This window comes from Poecilia latipinna, unplaced genomic scaffold, assembly GCF_001443285.1.
Source record: "Poecilia latipinna isolate Pla-1442-1.1 unplaced genomic scaffold, P_latipinna-1.0 Scaffold3315, whole genome shotgun sequence".
Lineage (NCBI taxonomy): Eukaryota > Metazoa > Chordata > Actinopteri > Cyprinodontiformes > Poeciliidae > Poecilia > Poecilia latipinna.
In genome coordinates, this window is record NW_015115931.1 from 97 (window position 1) to 26,012 (window position 25,916).

The following is a 25,916-nucleotide window of genomic DNA, read 5'->3' on the forward strand; positions in this document are numbered from 1 at the left end:
ACTTCCCGACTAATCCGACTGCCATTGAATGCAGCAGAAAACGTGGGGCTGAAGCGGCTAGCTAACTTAGCTTAGCTCGAAGCCCATCGTCATTACCTGCGTCTGTCTCCTCTCGTCTCGTCCCTCTCCCACCGACCGCTCTCCAAGCTTCTCCAACGTCCCCAAATCTCGTCCTTTTCCGTCCTTTGTCCGGTTTTCTCTCCCTCCAGTCCGTGTTTCTTCACTTGTCCGCTCGTCTTCCCTCCGTTCTCCACCATAACGTCTCTCCTCTCCATCTTCCCGCCTCCTCTCAACCAATCACGAGTCACGCACTGAACGGACTGTCTCAGTGACCAATCAAATGGCAACGCCAAATAAAATACATAGTGCGTCTTACGTCACACTAATACTTCTTTAAATTGCAATATTTATATAAAATAATGCTCTTAGTCAATTTACAAACAATGCAGTTTTAATTACAAAGTAAGTAATTAAAACTGATTGCTGCCTTTACCTTTTATATTACTCAGATAACATAAATATAAAGTAAAGGAAAATACAATTGTATTTCTTTCAGAAACAAGAATATGAAATACACAGCTGTCACCAATCCTCTGCATTAATTAATAAACATTTACTTTTAACATACAGTGGGGATAAAAGTATTTAGTCAGTCACCAATTGTGCAAGTTCTCCAACTTAAAAAGATGAGAGGCCTGTAATTCAGTGGTTCCCAATCCTGGTCCTCAAGGCCCAATGTCCTGCATGTTTTAGATCAGGGGTGGGCAACTCCAGGCCTCGAGGGCCGGTCTCCTGCAACTTTTAGATGCATCTCTACTTCTCCACACCTGAGTTAAATAATGAGGTCGTTAGCAGGACTCTTGAGAATTTGACCTCGTTTAGGAGGTGATTCAGTTATTGGATTCAAGTGTGTTGGACCAGGGAGACATCAAAGAGTTGCAGGGCACCGGCCCTCGAGGACCAGGATTGCCCATTCCTGCTTTAGATGTTTCCCTGCTGCTGCACACCAGGGTTAAATGTGCTGGAGTTCAGACTCATCAAAAACATGCAGTACAGCAGTCCCTGAGGACCCGGGTTGGGGACCACTCCTGTAATTGATATCATAGGTAGACCTCAACTATGAGACACAAAATGAGAAAAAAATATCAGAAAATCATATTGGTCTGATTTTTAAATAATTTATTTGCAAATAAGGGTGGAAAATAAGTATTTAGTCAACTACAAACAAGCAAGATTTCTTGCTGTCACAGACCTGTAACTCCTCTTTCCTCCACTCATTATCTGTATTAATGGCACCTGTTTGAACTCATTAACAGTATAAAACACACCTGCCCACAACCTCAAACAGTCACACCCCAAGTTCCACTATGGTAAAGACCAAAGAGCTGTTGAAGGAAACCAGAAACAGAATTGTAGAGCAGAAAGACTGAATCTGCAATCAGCAGGCAGCTTGGTGTGAAGAAATCTAATGTGGTAGCAATAATCAGAAAATAGAAGACCTATAAGAACTCTACTTGTCTCCCTCCATCAGGGGCTCCACCAAGATCTCAGCCCGTGGGGTCAGAATGATCACAAGAATGGTGAGCAAAAATCCCAGAACCACACAGGGGCAAACCGAGTGAATGACCTGCAGAAAGCTGAGAACAACGTTATAAAGGCTACCGACATTAGCACACTACGCCGCCAGGGACTCAGACCTTGCAGTGCCAGACGTTCCCCCTGCTTAAGCCAGTACATATCCGAGCACGTTTGAAGTTTGATAGAGAGCATTTGGATGTTCCAGAAGAGTATTGGGAAAATGTCATATGGTCAGTCGAAACCAAAGTAGAGATGAAACCAGAGTAGAACTGTGTGGTATAAACACAACTCGTCGTGTTTGGAGGAGAGTGAATGCTGAGTTGCATCCAAAGAACACCATACCAACTGTGAAGCATGGGGGTGGCAACATCATGTTTTGAGGATGTTTCTCTGCAAAGGGACCAGGACGACTGGTCCGTGTACATCAAAGAATGAATGGGGCCTTGAATTGTGAGATTTTGAGTGCAAACCTCCTTCCATCAGCAAGGACATTGAGGATGAAACATGGCTGGGTCTTTCAGCAGGACAATGATCCCAAAGACACCGCCTGGGTAATGAAGGAGTGGCTTCGTAAGAAGCATTTCAAGGTCCTGGAGTGGCCTGGCCAGTCTCTAGATCTCGACCCCATAGAAAATCTTTGGAGGGAGTTGAAAGTCTGTGCTGCCCAGAACATCACTGCTTTAGAGGAATGGGCCAACATTCCAGCAATGGTGTACCAACCTTGTGAAGACTTGCAGAAACCCTTTGACCTCTGTCATTGTCAATAAGGATATATAAAACAAAAGTATTGAGATGAACGTTTGTTACTGACCAAATACTTATTTTCCACCCTTATTTGCAAATAAATTCTTTAAAAATCAGACTACGTGATTTTATGAATTTTTTTTCTTCTCATTTTGTCTCATAGTTGAGGTCTACCTGTGATGTCAATTACAGGCCTCATCTTCTTAAGTGGGAGAACTTCCACAATAGGCGACTAAATACTTTTTTCCCCCACATTGTGTTCCTGCCCTGTAGGAACACAATATATATATAAAAAAATTCCCCTCTCACCCTCCGTGGGTGGTCTCTCTCTCTTTCATCCTCTGAGCTCTGGTCCTCTACCAGAGGCCTGGGAGCTTGAGGGTTCTGCGCAGTATCTTGGCTGTGCCTAGAACTGCACATTTCTGGACTGAGATGTCTGATGTTGTTCCTGGGATCTGTTTGAGCCACTGCTCAATATATATATATATATATATATATATATGTATGTACATGTATGTTGATGATGTTGAGCCCATCACCAATGACAGATGGAAGACACGCTAGCTACCTAGCAAGGATATATTAGCAGCTAGTTAGCAGTAGCCTCTACCAGTCAGAACTCATGAAGATGTCTGTACATGACTCAAACTTTTTCCTGACAGAAAAACCCTGGAAGAACAATGTATTTAAGGATAACTTACATTTTTAATATGAATTTAAGACTTTTTGAGGATGCACCGACACACTAACGCCTCCAAACAGTCTGAGTACAGTTGATTTGGGCCAAACAGGAGTCGCTGTGTTCCCAGCAACAAAAATGAAACGCAACAATGTGGAAATGGATTGGAGGTCCTCAGGTTTGACAAAATCCCTTCAAGTTTCACTGAGAAAGTGCTCAAAATAAAAAGAATCTTATAACATCAAGTTATTACATCACAGCAACCTGAAGATTATAATTACCTTGGAGAATAAACAGTATATTTTCCATCACTAACCAGCATTAAACTTCACGTACGATATGAACATGGACTAAAACTGGTTGGTTCTCTAACTCAGACAGAAACAGAAGCTGGAAGACTTGAATTGTGGGAACCCTTTAATGTTTATAACTTAACTATTTAGAAAAATTATAGCAGTTTTTGTGAAAAAAAGAAAAAAAAACATTAAATCCCAAGAAAAGTTAAATGTGTCTCATTTTGTTCATGTATCTACGGAAGAGGATTAGTGCCACTGAAAAAAAGAAAACAATTCTGACTTTAACCTTTTGACATCAAAAGTCTGAATTTTGAGATTAAATTCAGAATTCTTACATTTTTTAAAACATTGGCCCTAATCTTCCTCCATATATAATCCCTCTAATTGAGACAGAAAACAAAACAGCACCAGCTGTTCTGTTCTGTAGCTTCATCTTGCTGTTTACGGTAGAGCAGCGCCCTCTGCTGGTGTATTTTTTTTTACTTCTGTCTGGTGGTCAGCGATGGGCGTGGGCAGCATGGCGGTGGGAGGCAGCTGGAGGCAGCTGGAGGGCAACACGTGTCCCCCTCTGGTGGACAGGAGGGTGATGTCGCTCCACAGAGCGTCAGCCAGCTGCGTCTGCTTCACTATCAGCTGCTTGCACTGCTGGATGGCGTCCTGGTCCATCCGTCTCCGGTGGTCCTGGAACTGCTGTCTGCCCTGCAGGAACACAAACCGGATGTTGGGAGCCGATCCAGCACCTTCCTGGGTTTATCTCAAACCTACTGCTACGTTAAAAGGTAAAGAAAAACCAAATCAAAGCATAAAATTGTCATTTTGGTCGCAGATGATCAATTTATCAAATAATATTTTTTTGTCTGTGAAGATTCAATTTAAGGAAAATCTGGATATTTTTTCAGCAATGCAATCTTTGGGTTTCCACATCAGTGTGATGTTGGCACGCCTATGGCGGCCATCTTGTTTGGCAAATGTGTCTTTTTTGAGTTTTGAGTTTCATGCCTCTGGTAAGGTGCAGACCCGTTACGTGAGAAATTATTTTACAGAAAAGCCAAAATCTACATCAAGCTTAGGTAAAAACTGAGGAAGTTATTTAGATTTTTTAAAGTTTGAATCAACCTTTTCTAATGCACTACTTCAAAATATGTAGAAAAAAACTGTGAAGAGAAACACAGCTAATATGGTCAGCTGTTACCTTGCACTTGCCCACAGTAGCCATGTTTCCATCCTATTGTCATGCAAACCTTGAGTGACTGAAATTTTTCATAGTTTTGTGCCTCTGGTAAGGCAGAAATGATTCACCTCATGTGTCCATCGCCCAGTTAGCCAAAAACCATGTCAAGCTAGTGTGGAAACTGTTTTGCAAGATGGAGGAACTTATTTAGATTTTTGCCTTTTTCATCGACTGTTTCCGAATGTGGATTAAAAATCGTTTCTGGAAACATTTTTTAATGTAATCTGTGTGACTGACTATTTTCTTCTGCCTGGCGTTGAGTTTGGGCTCCAGCCCTTTCTTCTGCTCCCACAGACTCGTCATATTGAAGAGACTCTCGTTGTTGTTCTTCATCTCTGCCGTCAAAGCCTCCAGCCTCTCCTCCATCTTGGCCTGGATTTTACAGCAAACGTTAGCAGAGGTTGTCTTAGCAGTTTCAGTTCCTAAATGACAGAGAGAGGTTTTTATTTCTGGAGAACTTGCCTCCCATTCTTTCACCTCCTTGGCTTGAACTGATTCTATGTGCAGCTTCTCCTGCTTCAGCTCCTCCAGCTTCCTGCTGCCCGTCATCATCTGCAGAGCCTCCAGATCCACCAGCCGGCCGAACTTGGTCATCTGCAGCTGGTTGAAATCCCTCTCCAGCTCTGCATCGACACGCCGTTCAGACCGACAGTAAACATGTTTCTGCTTCCTGAGCGCTAATAGTTCACCTTGGATCTTGGCGTTCTTGTCCCTGTCCTCATTGATCAGCTTGTTCCTCTGCTGGCGAGCCACACGGTGCAGGTTCCTCTGCTCCACCTTCTCCGCCTCCAGCTGGTGGAAGCGCTGCTGCAGCTTGTGCAGCTCGGTGCGGTACAGCATCAGCGCCTCGCTCAGGTCAGAGGGCATCGAGTCGTTGACGAGATACGCTATCTGGTTAGGAAGATTAGAAACAAGTACAGAAATAAAATAGAGAAAATGGACAAAGAAAAAGATTAAGAAATGGTCACAGATAACTAAAAATTTACCATGCCGAATTAAAGCACTAAACTTAATCATTAGCTTTGCTAAAGCAGAAGCGCTACAACAACATGCTAGTTAGCTAAAGTTAATGCTAAAGCTTTAGCTAATGCTAAACATAGCCAAGAGAAGCGGCTCCATCATCCATCGCTGTTGTCAGCAGATGTTTTTGTGTGTCAGATTTATCAGCCTACCAGAAACATCATATAAAGATTGTGCTTGAAACTTTGGTATGTGAAAAAAGCCATTAAAAGAGTTACAATTTTTAACGCATTAATATCTTTGTAATTAATTAATCATAATGAATGTGTCCCGGCCTGAATCTATTTATATTTTATTGCTGCTTTGCTTCCATTGTTAACTAATAATTTTTTTTTTCTACTGTATTTTAAAAAAAGAACCAGTTTTCTTTTGATTGGATGATTTTATCTGTCTACTTTTTGTCACATCAGTGTTTAAATATGAAGAGAAAGAAAAAAGATGACTTGGTTTTTAACACATTTTTCAAATAGAGATTTATAAAACAGTGACTCTTGATGAAACAGTCATAATGTCATGTTTTCTTGATGAAGCTTTTCTGCACCTGATGCAGCCGGAGAGGAACCACCACGTCCAGTTCGTTCATTTTCATCTGCTTCTCCTTGTTGATGAGCTCCATGTCGTCCTCCAGCGCCTTCCGGCTGTTCTTCACCACTTTGGTCTGCAGGTACAGAAACCAAGACCATCAGCAGAGCGTCGCAGAGACGCAGCAGAGCTGAAGGCGGCCAGCGCTGACCTTCTTGGTGACCAGGTCGTTCTCCTTCCTCAGAGACTCGATGACCCTCTTCTCCTCCGTCAGCAGATCCTCCACATCCAGCCGATGCTCCCGCAGCTCCAGCGTGCTTTCAAACAGCTCCTGGTCGCAGCCTGAGGCAAACAGGGACACGACAGGTCAGGGTGGAAAATGAAAGGTTTGAGGAGCTGAGGTTTGGAAAATCTGGATTTATTTTCCACTGATTAGCTCCTTGGGTTCATGGTGATGTCAGGGCGGCCATCTTGTTTGACAGCTTATATTTATTTGGACTTTGAATTCAGCTTAATGCTACGATTAAGTATTAGAGCCAGGCAAACCTTGTGTTTATTATATAAAAGTCATATGTATGACAGCAAGTTAGTATTTTAGATATAAAAATAAAAACGGAGGAGGACATTTCTGCTAAAACTAGAAAGTTTCTGAGCTCCAAAAATGGAAAATCTGCTCGAATGAACTCAAACGTTTGGACCAATCTCAGAAATTTTCAAGAAAAACCAGAACTAACAGCAGAAAGGTTTTGACTTTTATTGACAGGTTTTACATAAAAAAGTAAATTCCTGCCAAAAAACTGAGGAAACAAGAAAATTGTTGAAAAAAGTAAATTTCCGAGTTTGAAAAGTCAAATTATTTTTATCTCGGATATCAGAAAATGCATGTTTTTTATATAACATTTCATGGACAAACCTGAAAATGAGTGATTTCTTTTGGCAGAAATGGTTTTTCCCGCTGAATGTGACTTTACATTCTGGAGGATTTTGAAACGGCTCGTTTTCCAGACACACAGAAACATTAATTTATTGCCAAAAACAAATCAGTGTGGTTTTAGAAGCAGTTATGACCAAATGAAAGTAAAAAACATGCAAAATATGAATTTTCACAATACGTCCCCTTTTATTTTAAGACTTTCTTCTGATTTTGTCCTAATTCAGTTAATATTATGACGATATTCTCCGTCATACAACTCACAGCAGGAATGACTGAACTAAAAGCCACTTGTTGGAGATATTTTGTGTCATTTCTTTTTCTTTTTCAGAAAAGAAAGCGAGAAGAAAAATAAATCGGTTAAAATCATAAATCTGATTTGATATGAGAAATGGTCAGAGTAGAGAAAGGTCAGAGGTCGTTTTGCTGCTGACCGGGGGGACAAACGGTGTCGTCGAAAGGAGGTCCTTCCTCCTCAGACTCGCTGCTGTAGTCTTCGTCAGACTCGCTCTCAGACTCGGAGCTCTCGTCGCTGTCTTTCTCTTGTCCTGCAAACAAACCGGGGTTAAGATGGACGCCTGACCAAAGTGAATCCAGCAGCTCCGCCGTTCCCGTCACCTTCCTCTCCGGTCGTCTCCTTCTTCTTCACCCGCTTCACCTTCTTCTTGAAGACTTTGGTGAGGAAGTCCTGGAACAGGTTGTTCTCCCCGAGCGACGCCTTGAAGGTGGCGGCCAGCGCCTTCTCCCTCTCCTGCAGCCTGGCGATGTTTTCCCTCTTCATCTCCAGAGCGTCGCTGTATTCGTCCAGCTTCAACTGGAGCAGCAGAAACAGAGGCAGACACTGAACATCTCTCTGCTTCAGGTAACCAACTCACCTGGGAGGGAGAGTCGGTGCTTTAAGGGTTAATGTGAGTTAATTCAGTAGAAAAATAACATGTTAGGGTAGTTTGAGCCGGTCGATGAGTTAGTCATTTATACTGAGGTTTATTAGAATAATGGGTTAATTAGTGAAATTATATTAAGTGAGTTAGTCAGTTATCGAGGTAGTTAGTTAGTATAAATTATAATATTGAGTAAATTAACTTAAAATAATTGAGTAAGAGAGTTAAAGCCAGGAAAGCAGTTAGTAATGAGTTGGGGAGAAGTTAGAGTAAATTTATTATAATTATTTAGTGAGTCACCTAATTTGAAGGGTAAGCTGTTAGTTAGTTAGTCAGTCAGTTAGTTATAATCTGTTTTAATTATTTAGTAAGTGAATTACTGTGTTATTATTTATAGGATTAGTGTAAAAATGATTTAATAGGAACTTTTCTGAGCATTTTGGCCGACAGGTTAGTAATTAGTTAAGATGAGTGTTAATGGATTAAGTTAGTTTTTTAGTTAATTAGAAGTTATTTAGTTAGCGAGAGAAACTGTAAATTAGTTGGTTGAGATGTTTGTGGGTAAGTTAGTAGGTTGGTGAGTGAGCTAATAAATTACTTTCTTAGTGTGAATAATTTACCAGGTGAGTTTATTAGTTATTGATCGAGTTAATTGGGTCATTAGTTAATCAGTTACTGTTTGATTTTCTGGTTGAAGTAGTGATAATGGGTTAATTAAGTTCACTTGGTTTAAATATGTCAGCTGATGCGTTAATGTGACTTTTGAGCAGAGAAACAAATAAAAAGCAGGAGCCAGAAAAACAGTTTCAATAAAGTTTTTTTCTTTTTCTAGTTAAGAAAATAAACTTTGGGTGTTTAGGTAATTACCACATATTCACATTTTTTAAATTAATCTTACTAACTCAGTTAGTTTAATGAAAACAAACATAACAAAAATAATTAGTGGAATGTCATTAAAACTAAAATGATGGGGCTAAGATGTGCAGCTTTCATGTATTAACAGTTTTAAGCTATGAAAACTTGATATTTTTCAGTTTTCATTATTTTTAAACCAGCCTGGTTGTGTTTTCTTCACCATCATGTTCATCTCCTCCAGCATGAAGCCGTCCAGCTTGTCCTGCAGAACGCCCTCCCTCTTGTCGAACTGCTTGAGCAGCAGCATCTCCTGCACCAGCGTCAGCAGCCGCAGGTCGGCCAGCTTCAGCTGGCTGTCCAGCTGCTGCTTGTTGAAGTGCAGCTGCAGCAGCTTCTTGTCGAACTGGCAGACTGAGCTCTCCATCTGCAGGGAAACACACAGAAGTCAAACGTCCGGCTCTGTTCTCCACTCAGGCATTAAAGACGGACCTGGTGGAGCAGACAGTCCTGCTCATGCAGCAGCCGGATCTCCTCCTTCCGCTGACTCTCCTCATCCTCGTCATCAGAGACCTCTGCTGGAGCCAGGTAGCACTCCTGCTCTTCCTTCTCCCTTTCTTTCTCCTCCTCCAGCTTCATGTCTTTCTCCAGCTGCTCCAGTAAACCCACAGAGTCGTCGTCCTCCTCCAGATGTAAGGCCTTCATTCTGTTTGAGAGGAGAAACATAAATAAACCGAGGAGATTGTTTCAAATACAATCTGAGAAAGAGGATTCTCCTTCAGTTTGAAATAAATCTGCTTTGGGAGGGAGATACACATTTATTACTGCATTTTAATTGTATATTTGATATATTTTGTTCACCAATTAGTGCATAAAAACAAACATTACAGGTAGAAACAGAGATATTCATCTAAAAAATAATCAATTAGATAAGCAGAGAAAACAACAAAAACCAAACACATAATGGATACATTTAAGACCCAAAGCTTCTGCTAATTGACGTTATTTAGCTGGACTGAGAGCAAAAATGTCTGTTTGGTTGCAGAACTCTGGTGTAGCGCTTTAGCTTTAGCTTTAGCAGTGCTAATATTTATGACTAGTGCTTTGGCACCACTACCGTTTTAGTTAGCAGTGCTCACCACTGACACTAATTTACTTAGTTGCCATATTTTATATTCTCCAGACTGGAAATATGAACATCCTACTTTGTGCTAAAGACTTTAGAGGGAACCTGCTATGAATGATTCACATTTTGCATGTTTTTATGCTTCCATTTGCATCTCAGCTGATCCTAAAAACAATCCAAGCACTTAAAAAAATCCCACCCAGCCGTTTTCTAGCAATATTTTAACGTTTTTTGGTGTCTGGAAAATGAGTCCTATGAAAAACCTCCTGATTTTAAGACCCCAGCCCGTTACCTAGCAACCCAAGTTTGGTTCCAGCATGTTTTGTCAGCTGGTTTTACCGCTGTATATGCTTTACAATGGCTGCTGGAAAAGACAAGTGTTCTTTTGTTGACTTTCCATCAAGAAACTACTTGCTGCATTTTTGTTGGTTGTGCAGGAGGCTCCACTCCTACTTTTCAAAGATGTACAGTTTTATAATTGCGCATCTGTTTGAAGCCATTTTCATGTGTGATTGTAAGCATAGAGTTTATTTGGATTTAAAGTGACACAATCCCCTAAAAGAACTCAAATCTCATTGTCTAAGAATAATTTTGTGCAGAAAATGTAATGAACATGTTGTGTTTAGGCCAAAGACTTATCCTAACCTGCTCAAGGAAACATAATAGGTCACCTATAAATATTTTTTATTTTCACTGTCCCCTCTGGTCCCCCTTTAGATCCAGCCCTGCTGCGTACCTTTCCTGCCTCAGGGTGCGGTATCGCTGCAGCGTGGCCTGGCAGACCTGCAGCTTCTTCTCCGGCATTTCTTCGGGCAGCATGGAGGTGGGGGGGGGAGACGGCTTGCGCAGGTCGGCAGGCAGAGCAGGATGGACGTGGTGGAGCCGCCGGACCTGAGCGTCCATCCACGACACCAGCTGGACCTTGATGTCTCGCACCGACACGATCTGCTCGTTCCTCTCATTCTGCGTCTCATAGATCTGGGGAATAAAAGCTCAGACTCAAATAAAGAGCTCAAATTAATGTTAAGAATAAAAATAAAACATTTATCTAACAATAAAATATTGAAAAAAACAAACCTTATTGTAAAAAACTTATTGGGATCTCAAGAAATTTCAGCAAAACAATTTTTCAAAATACCAGAGGAAACATAAAAAAAGCCATTTAGTAATTATAAGAGGTTAGATTTTTTAAATTTTGATTAATGAGAAGAGAATAAATTATTTTTGACACATATATAAAAGCAAAATTAGTTTTTTAAAAAGAAGATGTGAATTTGTGAGAAATGTGCAGCTCATTTCCAATCAGAAATAAACTTATAAGCTAAAAATAAAGGCTCGTAAACTTTTCTCTCAGTGAAATTCAGGCACTTTTCTAAGTTTTCAAACTTTTCCAGAACCTTATTTTGGAGACAAAATTATATTTTAATATATAATATTTTTATTTAAAATAAAACTGAATTATTTTTTATTTAAAACATTTAATCAATTAATTACTTAATATTTTAAGTAATTAAAAATTATGTCTAATAATAAAATTATCACAAATAATAGTAAAAATTTAAACAACCTAATGATTCATGTTTTACTATTTAAGTCTAGTAAGTAGTAAAATGTGACGATGAAGCTGTTTCTGGCACCAATGAAACCATGTTTTGGCTCATAAGGCGTGTTACGGTGCGTAAAGATGAAGTTTGAGTGTTTTTGTACGTTTTCGTTCAGAGCCACCAGCTCTTTCTTCTTCTGCTCGGCGTTCACCCTCAGCTGCTTCCCCCTGATGAAGTCCCTGATGTCGTCTTTCTCCTCCTGAATGGCCTGAACCTGCACTGGGTCCATGTAGTTCTCCTCCGGCTTGTCAGCGTAACTGAGACACCAAAAAGCAGATTTTTATCAATAAAACAATTATAAATACAGTGATTAAAAGGGGCAGCATTTGGCACAAAGTGCCATTTTGTAAGCATATTTGATGTTACCTACAGTTGCTATAAAAATGCTGTATATATCAAATATGACTGAAAAAATTTTGACTTTGTAATTTAATGCCTTGAAACTGGGCCTCTGTCACTTTAAGAAGCTCCTGCTCTTTCTGAAGCTCCGCCTCCAGGAAGTCATCACAACATGGCTCCTCTTCAACCCTTAAACAACGTTTCTACCACCGTTGCTCTGAGCAGCAGCTCCTGTAATGAGCTCAGCAGGTGTCTGCTAATTGCTGCTGGCTAGTCTGAAGGAGCTGGAGGAGGAGGTGAGCCTTGAAGGTGGGACGATGTGAATGGGTGTCATGGAGATTTAAGGATTTCTCAAACATGCATAAAAGAATCAAATGTTATTGATGAGGAAATGACATTAGGACAGGATGGGAAGCTGAAAAAGAGGATTTTACATAACACTGGCCCTTTAAAGTTGGTTCTTGCAGCTCTGCAGTAAACAGACAGAAGCAGAAACCTGAATTTTGACTCACATCAGGGCCCACTGCTCCTTCCTCCTTTGTATTTTGGCTCGAGCTTCCCCTGCTCTCTCTGCAGCCTTCCGGAGCTTCTCCTCCTCCCGGTCTCCCAGTTTGACCTTGGCTTTGACGGTCGTGGAGGGCCGCGGTATCGGCTTCTCTACAGGGAGAGAGAGCATTACTGCAGGCTGAAACGTGGAGATATAACCTTCAGCCTGACGATACCGACCCTCTGCTGGACGGACGTCTCTGGACGGCTCCGATCTGAGCCTCCTCCGGTCCGTCATGCCTTCTACGGCTACGCTGACCCTGCGGTCCACCTGAGGTTCGTCTGGAGTTAAAGGCTTTGGGAACGCTGAGAGAGGGTACTTGGAGACTCTGTGGTTGCTGCGTATCGCTGAGACAGTGATGAGGTCGACCTGAATGGAGCTGTCAGACCTGAAACACACAGAGCTTCAGTCATCAAGTGTTTTTATGTGTGATCTAAATGTGTTTTCAAACTGATTGGGGACTAAGATGGCAACATTTGTTACATTCTCCGTTGCTGTAGTTCACATTCCCTTTGCACAGAGTCAAACCAACCAAAACCTTTGAGCAACCTGTTCCCCTCCTCGCCCGGTGGGGGCGCTGCTCCATAAAACACTGAAGGAAACGACACAAAAACCTCTGAAAAAAACAATGAGCACGACTTCCTTCTTCTTGAAATGGAAACAAATGGAGTGGTGTCAGATTTTAGCAGCTGTTTCTCAAGCTATTTCTCCCACTAGGTTAGTGTGTTTGTTTTGGTTGTATTTACCCAGAATGCCCTGCTCCGTTTCCACTTCCTGGTTTTGGAGCGGTCTCCGGTCCGCTTGGTGTTCACATGTACATTAAACCACACCAAGAATTCACTTCAACTGAACCCAGACCAGAGACTGATTACGAAATCACACCCCACAAAACGAGCCGGACTTTCTTGACAAATGAACTGGAGTCGGATTAAAGCAAACCGAACTGAGCCGGTGTGAACACAATCTGGACTCTTTAACAAAACCAAAGTTGTTTGTTTCCCAGTGATTTTTCCAGGATGGTGCTGGTTCTGTTTGCGCACCAATCCTTCAGCTTCTTCAGTGCGATGGTGCTGTGCTCCTGCTCCCAGGCCATCTGCTTCCGGACCTCCATCATCCTCAGCGCTTTCTGCTTCTCTGCTTCTTCGTAGAACAGCTGGTCCACCACCAGTTCCTGGACAAACATAAACCCAGGGAATCTCATGTAAATCAATAACAGCGCCGTGGAAACAGGTTTAAAGCTGACCCACTATTCTTTCTTGAACAGATCAGGATAAGTCTACGGCTTAGTCAAAACATGCAGATTAATTTTCATTTTGCACAAATTTATTTTTAGATAATGATATTTTAGTCTGTTAAGGTCAGAATGAACTGTTTTAGAGCGACGCCCCCCAACTCACAAATAAAAATGGCTGCAGACAGATGAACAAATTCAAATCTGAAAAGTGTGGTGTGCATTTGTATTCAGGCACACCACACTAAGCCCAAAATAAAATCTAAATTGGTCCTTAAAGGTGCTATCTTTATATTTCTGTGATAATTGTGACATTTTTGTGTACATTTGTTTAGTTCTGTGATATCTGGCCTGAAGCCGTCTCAGTGCTGCCCTCTTTGTGTTGAAGGGTGGTACTGCAGCTGAATTCTGCTGTTGGTTCCAGTACCTGTGGCTTCAGCTGGACGTGCTCGATCAGACTTTCGTTGTCGCTCTGGACCTGTTTGAATCTCTTCTGAAGCTCCAGCAGCTCTTTCAGCATCTCTGCTTCCTTCTGCTCGGCCTCCCGGCGTAGGTTGTCTTTCTCCGTCTTCTGCTTGGCCGTCTCGATGCTGGGCGGAGTGAAGGTGGAGGTTGGCTCAGAGACAAACAGCTACCAGAGCTTCTTCAGGGTTTAAAACTCAGAAATCAAGAAAATGTAAATAAACGACACAGAAAACAGCAGCGCCTCCAGCTGCTGCTCTGTAGTTAGAGGGTTAATATGTGAGCAATAAAGCTACAGTAATATGCTATACAGTTACCATTCTCCATCATTAGTATCCTTTTAGAAGGTATTTTCAACTAAAACGTGTAATAAATTTGGTAATTTCACATTTGTTTTAAATCAGAATAAGCTTTATTAGCAAACGTGACACAAACCAGCATTTTTTCAAGCACTCACCGCACAGACATTAAGTTTACATCTTTAAACTTCAGAGGGAATAAAATAGGAACAGTAAGTGTGACGTTATAGCCAATTATTATTTCTTAATAAAGGAATGTTCTGTGTGCAAAATCAGCAGCAACATTAGCAAAACCCAGCAACTGTAAAACTGAAAGCATGAGTGAAAAGTTTGTTAAAAAAAATCACTTCCTGAAGCAGAAGCTGCACATGGAAGTGTTAAATAACGTTTAATCCTGTTGAAGGCGATACGTTACGCTGCAGCACATCCCTGCCAGCATGCTAGGTGGGCCCCATGTGGGGGAAAGGAGGGCTGATATATGGGTCCCATATGGGTTTGTCCATATAAGGCCAAACCCATATGGGACCCATCTGGTCTGCCCTCCTTTTGCCCACATGGGGCCCACCTAGGCATGCTGTGTCACAGACTCATGGTGGGTGTCAAAATGGTTGAATTTACCATGTTAGCTTCCACTAAATACCATATTGCTATAGCACTTTAGCATTAGCTTCTGCTAATTAGAATGATGGTAAAATGCTTCAGCATTAGCTTCCACTAAATACCATATTGTGTTTTAGCATCACCTGAACTAATGTTTATGGATAGCAAAGCTAACATTTTAGTGAAAAGCTCCAACACTGGAAGCTGATAGCTAAAAAACTATTCAGAAAAACAATGATCTACTCAACCATCCCAAGAAAAAAACAAAAAAAGATAAACAGGTTAATTTAAACTCACCTGTAAGCTCCTGGGTCTTCGATGTCCAGAGCAAACGGCTCGGTTTCCAAACCCGCCTACATTTTAGAGGAAAAAGAGCAGCACCTTTCATGTTGACGTCCTTTATTTCATGGCTACATGTTCATTCATCAGATGGAGACCACAGTATTAGTAAATGCTTCACTTTGTAAGAACATCATGAAGGAACTGAACCGACCCGAGGTGAAGGAATCCTGGCCACTTTGTCCAGGGTTTTCTGCAGCTCTTCGGGTGGAAGCAGGCGGAAGGAGAAGATGTTTCCGTCGTCTCCGGCCGTCAGCACAAACAGGTCGTCGAAGCTGCAGCGCAGGTGTCGCAGCTGTCCGAAGTGGTTGTCATGGACGCTCAGAGCCCAGTAAGCCTTCATAGAGGTGAGGTTGTAGTCTTCAGGCTGCAGAAAGTAGACCCTGATGGCGCCGGACTGCATGCCGCAGAGCAGCAGCTTCCTGTCAGAGCTGGTAAACATGAGGGAATATCATCAGAAACACCAGAGCAGTGCAGGAAAACATCACCATGGACCCTGTATGGAGGCTGTAGGAGTGTAATGAAGGTATTTAAATGTTTTATTTAGGACAAAAACATGTTTTTAATTGTCAGAGTTGAGGTTCTGGAAACATCTGCAGCTCTGAATAATCCAGAAGAAAACGCTTCTGCAGAACAGAGAAACATTTCATTTGTTTTTCCGACTGGTAGTCCGGTAGACTTGGTTCGATTTGAGATAAAAACTTCAACATCTGTCCCATCTCCAGCTGCTGTGGTTCCTTCTCGCTGCTCTGAGTCAAACCCCTCCTGGCCTGTGGGGGCGCTGAAGGAAACAACACAAACCCCTCTGAAGAAGACACTAGCAGAAGCTAATGTCAAAAACACACAATTTCGCAATTGTGGCGTTTCCAGTTAAAGCCACACGTGAATAAGTTTGTTTACACAATATGTCATCGCCATCATCCTCTTTCCACTTCCTGTCGTCTTCTTTCCACTTCCTGTCGTCTTCTTCATCCTTTCTGCCAGTAGAAACATCTAGTTGTTGATCATGTGACTTGTGATTCAGTTTTTTGAAATACAACAATTTCAATACAGCTGAAAAACCACCGGATCCGACCGCCAAAACGTGTTACTGAAAAAACGTGTTTATTAGGAAAGGGCGCGTTTCCATAAAGCAGATTGACTTTCATAATTCCAATTTGCACAAATATATGGTAAAAGGAAACAGAGACACTAAAAAATGTATAAAACAAAAAACAGCTGTGTGTAGAAACCCAGATGGAAGCATAAAAATGTGCATAATGTGAATTTTGCGTCCCACATTCCCTTTAATAAATGTTGATCAGTGGTGCTGTAAAGCCTGACCTGAAGGTCATGGAGCAGATCGGGTCGTCGTCGGCGTCGTTGACTTGAAGGAAGGCGAAGGGTTCGTCCTGTCGCTGCGCGGCGTCATCATCCTCTTCCTGATCCGCTGACAGTTTGCAGTGGTACAGGAAACCAGCGTCGAAGCCTCCCTGCAGGACCAATCAGATGGTTCAGGTTTCAGCGAGTCAAGTTACGACTTTTTAAAACTTTCTAATGCCACCTTGAATTAAATGTTCCTGACAGAAAAGTCATGTGAGCAAAACACAACAGTGAATAATCCTGCTACAAAAACATTTTAAATATATTTAATATCAACTTACATTTTTAATGAATTTAAGACATTTTAAGGCCTTAATTTTAGATGCAAATTTAAGACTTTTAAGGACGTGCAGACACCCTGAGTTTTTAGCATTTTACCGTCGCTGATGCATCATCAGTCTGATTTATGAACTGCAGATTAAACTTGTTGCTGATTTAATCCAGAATAATTAGAATATGAATCGTTTTGATCCGTTTGTACCATTGAGAGCCAGAACTGTCCCGGCTGGGAGTAGAAGCCGCAGCAGAGGGGACTGGGAGGGCTTGGGATGATGATGGGAGGCAGCTCTTCCTCCTCTTCCTCCTCCTCCTCTTCATCAGGAACCATCAGACCCGCCTTCTTCAGCTCTTTAATCTTCTCTTCTCGCTCTTTCCTCTTCTTGTCCTTCACCGCCTGCCGTCTTCTTATCTCCTCGTCTCTCTGAAAACAGAGTCGGATCAGAACCGTCCCACGGTGGATCAGAACCTCCCTGTGGTGGATCAGAACCGCCCCGCGGTGGATCAGAACCGCCCCGCGGTGGATCAGAACCTCCCCACGGTGGATCAGAACCTCCCCATGGTGGATCAGAACCTCCCCGTGGTGGATCAGAACCTCCCTGTGGTGGATCAGAACCTCCCCGTGGTGGATCAGAACCTCCCTGCGGTGGATCGCAGCAGCAAACTTTTGGTTTCCACACCTTGATTTTGGACTTGATGCTCTTGAACCTGAAGGTTCTCCTGGACACGTTCTGGAGCTGGAAGGTTTTGGTCAACTCGTGGTCCTCCATCTCGGGGCAGGGAACCTCCACGGCGTGGCCGGTCTGGCACAGGATGAGCAGCCGGTTCTCGCTCTGAAACAGAAGCTTTGGTCAGCAGGAGCGTCCAGCTGCCACAGCGGAGCAGCTGAGACCTACGTGGAAGTCAGGAGACCACTCCAGGGATTTGACTGGACCGGGCACCGGGATGAAGCCGATGGGGCTGTACTTCTCACCGACCGTGAAGAAGAAAACGGTGCAGTCTAAACTCTGAACAGGAAGGAGGAGATTTAAACACATTAAAACTGTCTCTGTAAACATATTTCTTCATTCATCCAACACAGAGACCTGAAAACAGATTTATGAGACCCGACAGTCAGGAACCTAAATGGTTCACAAAGTGATTGTTGTTACCTGGATGGATTCGCACCTGTCCTGTTCAGTCTGATTTAAAGCTGCAATAAAACCTTTATAAAAAATATATTTTTTCATATATACTTGTTAAAACTGTCACCATGTTTAATTGTCTTGACAGTTTGTCATGAGACAGATGATCTCCTCCCTGTGTTGCTATTGCACCAAAAACAACCAATCAGAGCCCGTAGNCGGGNCTTAGTNCTGTCANTCACCTCATGTTTGTGCTGCTAAATGTGTTAATGGGGGAGAAACAACTTACAGTTACAGGAAAACTGTTTATCCAGCGTTATAACTAGTCTTAACATTCATAATATCCTAATGAAGATCATTAGGATGCTCTGAAGGAGAGCAGCTCTGGCTTTCTGTCTTCTGTTGGTAAACCACCCAAAATACAGATAAAATAAATAAAAGCTTGTGATTATAATTGCTAAGCTCAGGGGGGTTTAATGCTTTTGAGCTGTATTTTCAGTTTCTGCATTAAACTGACCAGATTATTTTTAATGGCCCTCATCATTATTTTTAATCAAATCGCTCCATTTGGCCCTGAAGTGGAGCTGCTGACCCATCAGGCGCCACGTTTGGCTCCGTCTGGACCGACTCACCCCTGTGGCCAGGATCTCTCCGTTCCGGTCGTACGCCACGGCGGTGACGGGGGCGTTGTGGGGCTTGAAGGCCTGGTTGAGGCGCAGCTCGACGTCCATCATGGGGCCCCAGCTCTTCGTCACGTCCTGCAGCTCCTGAGGGTTGAACAGCTCCAGCAGACGCACCACTCCGTCCTCGAAACCCGCCACCAGCAACCCACCGCTCTGGTTGACCTGGCAGAAAACAGAACCAGTTACTGAGGGAGTCGCTTCTCTGGCGGTTCTAGCATTAATGGGGCCCCGGGCGGGCCCCTCCTTCTGCTGACCCCCTAAAATACTGTTCAGGTATCTAATAAAATATGAGTGAAATATTTATTAAAATTAAAAAAAATGGAAACATGGAAATTAAATTTATTTTAACTTGTGTTATTCAAGTTAAGGGCTGTTGATGCTGATGGCTCCTGTAGCAGTCTGTATACAGGGGATCTGAAGAACCCTCTGACTGAAGACACTCATAGAGAAAGTTGTCTATACACTGCAACATCACTAAATCTTATAAAGTATGTTTTTGTCCAGTTTCTAGTGTAAATATCTTAGAAAACTTGAACTAAAACAAAACTAACTTGCAAATAAAGTTTCAGAATGATATGCAGCTTATTTTAGACCCATAATTCTTTAATGTGGATTTTTTTTTTAAGTTCTAGTTTTATTGGCAGATTATTTCACTTATACCACGGGAAAATGTCTTGTTATAAATTAGACAAATATGCCAGTGAAACCAGTACTTTAAAAAAACTATCCATTTAAATTATTGTTGGCTTCAAACAAGTTCCTATGTCTTGCTGAAAAGTATAGATACTTAATGTCTTATTTTAAATATTAATACTATAAACTAGGTTAAAAATACTTCCTAAGATTTTGTTTGGTTTTTTGCAGTGATAATTTGATTGTTCTCTATATTATTGTCCATCTCTAATCTACCCGACGACTGCTGAGTCATCTGAGTCTGACTTGTGCAGGAAGTCTGAAGTGAACAAATGAATGGTGAGAGAACAGATCCCTGTGGTGCTCCTGTGCTGCTGAGCACCTGACTAGACAAAACCCTTCAGTCTCACTAACTGTGATATTTACTCCCCCCTTTCTGATGCTGCCCTGAGCCACTGCCCATATCACCCATAGCTAAAAACATGATAACTCTCACCAGCAGAGGAGCCCAGCAGACCATGGTTCCCCCCTGATTGAAGTGGCTCATTCCAACTTCTTTATTAGCCACGAAGTCAAACACTCTGACTGAACCTGAACAGAACAGAAACAAGCAGCTAAAGCTTCTGTTTGACAGTTTTTGTGTGTTTTTTACGTTGACATTCGGTGCGAAGCGACGTTGGGCTCACGGTCCAGAGTGGTGGTGGCCATCAGGTGGGACTTTGTGGACACGTCCATGCCCTGGATCGCTCCGGCATGGAAGGAGAACAGACACTCTGGATCAGCAGCCTAAACAAAAACAGACTGTCAGGATTCAAGTTTTGATCAAAGTAATAGCTGAGGAATTAAAATAAAAGTTCAAAAAGGTTTTTATAGCAGATATTTAAACATGGATTTAATTTAAATGGAAGAAAATGACTGGATGGACTAGTTGGGACTAAAATGTTACCTACGCTAACCCTAAAGCGCTAATCATAATCATTAGTTCTGCTAACGCTAATGCGCTATACGAATGTGGTATTAGTGGAAGCTAATGCTAAAACTTTAAATTCTTATAGTTTCAGTTTCATAGTTGTTGAGTTTTGCTGTGGGGCTTGAAAACAAGCAGGACATCAGGAGATTTTAAAATGTTTCCGTTCTGCATCGATGCTTTCTGAGTACAGGACAACCAACTTCAGCTCCTTCAAAATAAGAGCATGGATATAAACATCTAAATACTTGAAGAATTCTTAACAGTTGATAAGCAAAACTTTAACACAGACATTGAACGTTATTCAAATGGAAGTTTCACAAAACAGCCAACAAAATTAGCGCTTTAAAATTTAAATATGTTTAGGGAAAACTAAGAACGCTAAACGTTTTTAAAGTTAGCAAAAGGCTAAATATAAAGTTAGCACTCCTTTTAGCGCATTAGGCAAATGGACGGACGGACGGATAGATGGACTCACGGTGTTGGTGAAGGACAGGTCCAGTTTCCAGATGCTTCCGTTTGAATCCTGTGAAGCAACAGAGACATTGAGGACTGAGTGGACCTGAGTGTTGCCATGGTTACCCTGGTTGCCATGGCGGTGCGGTCTGACCTGAGCGAACCACATGAAGGAGTCGGGCACGTAGGTCCGGACCACGGAGGTCAGGCAGACGTTGTAGCCGACCAGCAGCTCGTTGATGGGCTCCAACTCGAACCAGTGGCTGCTGCTGTCGCTCATGGTGGCCATGTTGATCTTCTCAAAGTCCCAGCTCTGCAGTCAGAGACGCAGCGTCAGCCGTCTGATCGCCCCCTGACCGGGTTTACCTCCACGCCCTGTTTACCCGCACGGCTCCGTCCGCACCGATCGTCATCAGCTGCCCGTCCTCCAGGGTGAAGGGCTGGACCACCCCGACGTGGCAGCTCCGCCCCTCCATACGCGTGATCTCCACCCGGATGGTGTTGCCCTCCCACAGCAACAGGTTGCCCCAGTCTGTGCCTGACATCACCTAACAGGGAGACACACTCTACTTGAAGACGTTTTCACCATCCTAAATAATTTGTTTAAAAATGTTCATTAAATTTTTTTGCACAAAATCATTCTTAGATAATGAGATTTTAACCTGCTCAGTTCTGCATTTTGATCTGCTTTAAGGCACCTTGTCTCTTTAAATCCTAATAAGTGGCTGGTTAACATTTAACTTTTAACTATACGTCCTTGAAAAGCAGAAGTGGAGTCTCGTGCACAACCAACAAGCATGCAGCAAGTGGTTTCTGGATGGTAAGTCTACAATAAAAAACTTGTATTTTCCAGCAGCCATTGTATAGCGCCTAAAACCAGCTGTCCAATCAGAACTCAGTTGCTGGGTAACGAGCTGGGATCTTACAATCAGGAGGTTTTTGAAACAGCTCATTTTTCAGACACCAAATCAAACAAAAATAAATTTAAATGAACTTATTGCCAAAACCCCCTAGATGGTGTTTGTAAGCGCTTGAGCTGTTTTCAGAACAATAGAAGCCCAAATGGAAGAACAAAATGTGCAAAATGTGAATTTTTCATAACAGGTTACTTTTAAGGAACTAAGACAAAATTCCAGGTTTTTCCAGGTCCTTCCAGGAGCAACATCCTCACCTTCCCATCAGGAAGTTCCACGTAGCCCTCAATGTCAGTCGATGCGGTTTTCCCAAAATGTCCCATGATTCCTTGCAGTTTGAGACCCGTGAAAGTTTCCGCCATTTTCCAAAACCTGACAGAAAGAAACAAAACATCAAACAAATCAAATCTGGATCGTTGCTGATTGTTGCTGGGATTCTTCCAGCCTCAGAGGAAAACAGAATAATTCTCTAATCTGAACTAAATTCTTTGTTTGCTTATTGAAAGTCGGGGCTCTGGAGGAGCTGCAGAGATCCACAGTTTTTCCAGTCATAAAAATCTGCAAACTTTATTGAAATCTGTGAAAATCTTCCTGTATCTTTTAATCTATTAATTTTCTATAACTTGGTTTTTAAATATTTGCATTAGATTCTGAATTATTTTGGTTTTTCTCATCAAAATAGCCTGTGTTGTCCTTTGAAAGCCACCTAGAGGCAGAAAGCTGAACTGCGCTGTGAGCGGGTCGGGTCTGCTGCGTACTTGATGTGTCCAGAGCCAGAGGAGGTGAGCAGACCCGGGATGTGTGGGGAGAAGCTGACCCGGTACACCTCCTGGGAGACGGCCTTGCAGCTCAGCATCACCTCCTCCTGCCTCCAGTTCCACACCGTCAGCATGTAGTCGGGGGCGCCGCCAACGCTGGCCAGCAGGGTGCCGTCCGGGTTGAAGTCCACGAAGCTGAACATGCGCTCCGTTCCGCCTGGACACGTTCACACTGAGCACCGAGCGCCGCCACAGGGAGGATTATGGGAAAATATGGACATGTTTACCTCTGAGGATGCGAAACGGCCTGAGTGAAGGATATTCATAGATGATGATGAAAGGATTTTTTCCTTTCTCTGCCACAGCGAAGGACCCTCCGGCTGGATGAACCTGAACACAGAGAAGAACAGATTAAGTTGGGGTTTTTAAAACACGACGTATCAGGGATGTTGTAGATCAGGGGAGCCCAAGGTGGTCCTGGAGGGCCGGCATCCTGCATGTTTTATTCTCTCCCTGGTTTAACGCACCTGGATCAAATGATGGCCTGTTAGAAGGCCTCAGAGGAACATTGACAAGCTGAAAAGGTTGTTGCTACCACCAGGGAGAGAACTAAAACATGCAGGATGCCGGGCCTCAAAAACCCACTTTGGGCCCCCCTGTTGTAGATAGAAAGAAAAAGAGAACAATTTCATCAAAAATCTGTCATTTTGAGATTTATCTCAAAAGTTCTTTAGAAAACACTTGGAAATTTATGATTTTCAATTTTATGAAACTCAGAACATTTCCAAAACTAAAGAAAAGACTGACTTTTGGAGTTCTGATATGATGTTGTTGTTTTCTAAAAAAATTCTGAAATCAATCAAAATTTTTTTAAATTTTTTAGCTGAGAGATTTCTTTATTTCTGAGATTAATCTCAACATTTCGAATTGTTGACTTTTGAAATTTCCAAAAGTTGTAAAATTGAAACTTCAAAGTCTTTTCTAGAACATTTCTGAGATTAATCTCAGTTTCCAGCAAATTTTTTACTTCCCAGACTGAGAAATTTCCATTTTTTTTCTCGAAAATTTGAGAGATTAATCTCAAAACATCAGACCAAATTTTTCAACCAAATTCTAGATTTTTGGCATAAATTTAGTTCTATATTTTCTATCTGAATGGCCCTAATACTCCGTCGTTTTCTTCTGTATTTCACAGTATTTTGGGGGGTGAAAACTGTGACTGGATTCATGACTAAAGGTCCAGAAAATAAACGATTCAATCGTGAGACCTGGGAATCCAGAATGGATTAATTTCATTTTAAGATTTAAGATACTTAAAAACAGAACCATGTGAAAATGTGATTTTTGTTTTCTAAGTGAAAACATTTTCCATCCATAAGAAGGTTAACATGTTTTAGTTTCCTGACCGCGATGCCACCGATTCCTCCGCCGCTGCAGGAGCGCAGGTACGTCTGCTGCCTGGTGGGGATGTCCAGCACCACCAGCAGGTTTCCTGCGATGAACAGCAGCGTCGTCTCGTCCAGCAGCCTCAGGTTGGACCTGCGACCGCTGTCGTAGCCGAACGAGTGGCTGGAGGAGCGAAGGAGTCAAGGAGGAGAACAGGAGGGGGGGAGGAGGGGAGAGGAAGAGTGGAGAAGGAGAGAACGAGGAGGAGGAGGAGGAGGAGGAGGAGGAGAGGTGTTCCAGATGGACTCATGATTCATGAACATTAACCTGGAAAAACTGGACAGTTTAGTGAGAGAGATTTAAATAAGAACAGGAAAGAAAGAAAGAAAGAAAGAAAGAAAGAAAGAAAGAAAGAAAGAAAGAAAGAAAGAAAGAAAGAAGGAAAGAAAGAAAGAAAGAAAGAGTTTTTTACAGTAATTTCTTAATTATCTAGAAAAAATTAACCAAAGTGGTGTAAAGTAGCAGGCAGTGTGTGTAGTTTTAGTAGTAGTTGTTTGAGTAGTTGTAGTTTGCTCTGAGTTGTGTGTGTAGTTATTGTAGTAGCTGCTGTTGCTGCTGTTTTAGTTGTAGTTTGCTCTGGCTGAGAGGTGCGGATACGAGAAGAGCAGCAGGTTCTCTGGGATCTCTGAGTCGGGGGTGATGGTGGCTCTGGAGTGCAGCTCCTCGTAGTTGTAGAACGTGTCTTCAGACAGGCCGTTCTTCAGCTTCTCACTGGGCTCTTCAGCGCCGCCTCCTGGGTCACGGAGGGAACATCCACATTCACACCGTTTTTATCACATTATAGGAAACAACAGAGAGACTGTTTTCAACTATCTTTATTATCTTATCACTTTTGTCAAATGCAGATTTTAGCTTGGATAGCTTTGCTCCGTAATAAATTATTATAGAAAATTGCTGAAGTTCTATTAGTGAAAATTTACCATAGTCCTAATAGGTAGTCGTAAAAAAAAGCTTGTGTTGGAGAAGTTGGGATTGTAGTATGGCGAAGGCTAATAGCCATTGTTTTTGTAGCTGTAGGTCAGAAATTCTTACTTCTGAATCAGAAAAATCAACTGAACCCATATTTGAACTTCTCCCTCGGAAAGTCTCAGAATTTTTCAAACGCTGGCTTCCAGATCCAATATGGCCGCTCCTTTCATTAACAGTAAGCTTTTACTGACACCCTTGTAATGTGTATAAAAATCAAAGCTACATGTAGCGCCTGCAACTCTAAATTAAAGAAAATTAAAAGTCGCGCTTGCTTGTAAAATGATCTTCAGTGGCTATTTGAGCATCGCCATATTGGAATCCCGTGTGACGTCATTCCCATCTCCGAGTTCAGATTACAAACGGAACAGCAGTAATGCCAGATTATTGGGTAATATAAATTTAGCATAATTACGAAGTGTCCGCAGCAATTTAACAGTAAAAAGCCAAACAAGTTAGTATTTTAGCGTCACTGTTTACCTTCTGTTGCTTGGTTAGAATGAAGACGGTACCTTTATTTAATTCAATGAATATTGTCAAAGTAACTTTTTCTTAAAAGTGTGAAACGGTTGGGACGCTAAGAGACAGCTACAGAGTCTGAAGTACCTTCAGTGTGTTGCTGTGTGGAGGACGATGTGTTTTCAGCCTGTTCACCTTCTTCACTAACTGAACTTGCGCCTTCATTCGACATGGTGTCGTTCCAATGAGAAAAAAATTTAAATAACAAATTTTCAAGATTTCTTAACCTATGAAACTAAAAATATCTATTAAAAGCTAATTTATTTAGTCGATATGTTTTTTTCTGTCAGCCGTTTAAAAATTATAGATAAGCTCTCGCACTTCTCCCTGTATGTTGACGCGTTGCCAGGCAACAAAATAACGCAATTCCATGCTTGCAAAGCATTCTGGTTAATGTAGTTCTCCACGAAAAAGACTAACCCGGACACTGAAACCGAAAAAAAAAACCTTACATAGATAAAATAAATAAACCAAAATTGCTCTTGATAAAAACATTCTAAACACAACACATAAATGTTTTTAGGTTTTAAT

At 42.0% G+C, this 25,916-nt stretch overlaps 1 protein-coding gene across 1 annotated transcript; it reads right to left on the reverse strand.

Moving 5' to 3' along the window:
• Positions 1–3,591: 3,591 nt before the first annotated feature.
• cfap44 (cilia and flagella associated protein 44) lies at positions 3,592–25,897 on the reverse strand. Its single transcript, XM_015023477.1, has 34 exons — positions 25,473–25,897; positions 24,498–24,633; positions 23,861–24,023; positions 22,742–22,844; positions 22,455–22,671; positions 21,954–22,068; positions 21,166–21,330; positions 20,937–21,095; positions 20,805–20,852; positions 20,046–20,145; positions 19,856–19,950; positions 18,676–18,888; positions 17,816–17,926; positions 17,600–17,752; positions 17,125–17,343; positions 16,605–16,753; positions 15,436–15,712; positions 15,240–15,295; positions 14,009–14,171; positions 13,391–13,521; positions 12,530–12,738; positions 12,316–12,460; positions 11,568–11,721; positions 10,597–10,838; positions 9,227–9,440; positions 8,958–9,161; positions 7,620–7,815; positions 7,436–7,549; positions 6,282–6,412; positions 6,090–6,206; positions 5,218–5,419; positions 4,991–5,151; positions 4,766–4,900; positions 3,592–3,996 (listed from the first exon to the last, which is right to left on the reverse strand). Exons 1-34 carry the CDS (start codon positions 25,555–25,557, stop codon positions 3,739–3,741), a joined length of 5,340 nt encoding a protein of 1,779 aa, XP_014878963.1. The 5' UTR covers positions 25,558–25,897; the 3' UTR covers positions 3,592–3,738.
• Positions 25,898–25,916: the final 19 nt, after the last annotated feature.

Coding starts and splice junctions, on each gene's coding strand:
- cfap44 (XM_015023477.1), bottom strand. CDS start 25,557: ATGTCGAATGAAGGCGCAAGTTCAGTTAGTGAAGAAGGTGAACAGGCT. Junction 17,927..18,675: donor GAGAGATCCTGGCCACAGGG/GTGAGTCGGTCC, acceptor CTTCCTGTTCAG/AGTTTAGACTGCACCGTTTT. Junction 7,816..8,957: donor TGGAGGAGATGAACATGATG/GTGAAGAAAACA, acceptor CTGCTGCTCCAG/TTGAAGCTGGACGAATACAG.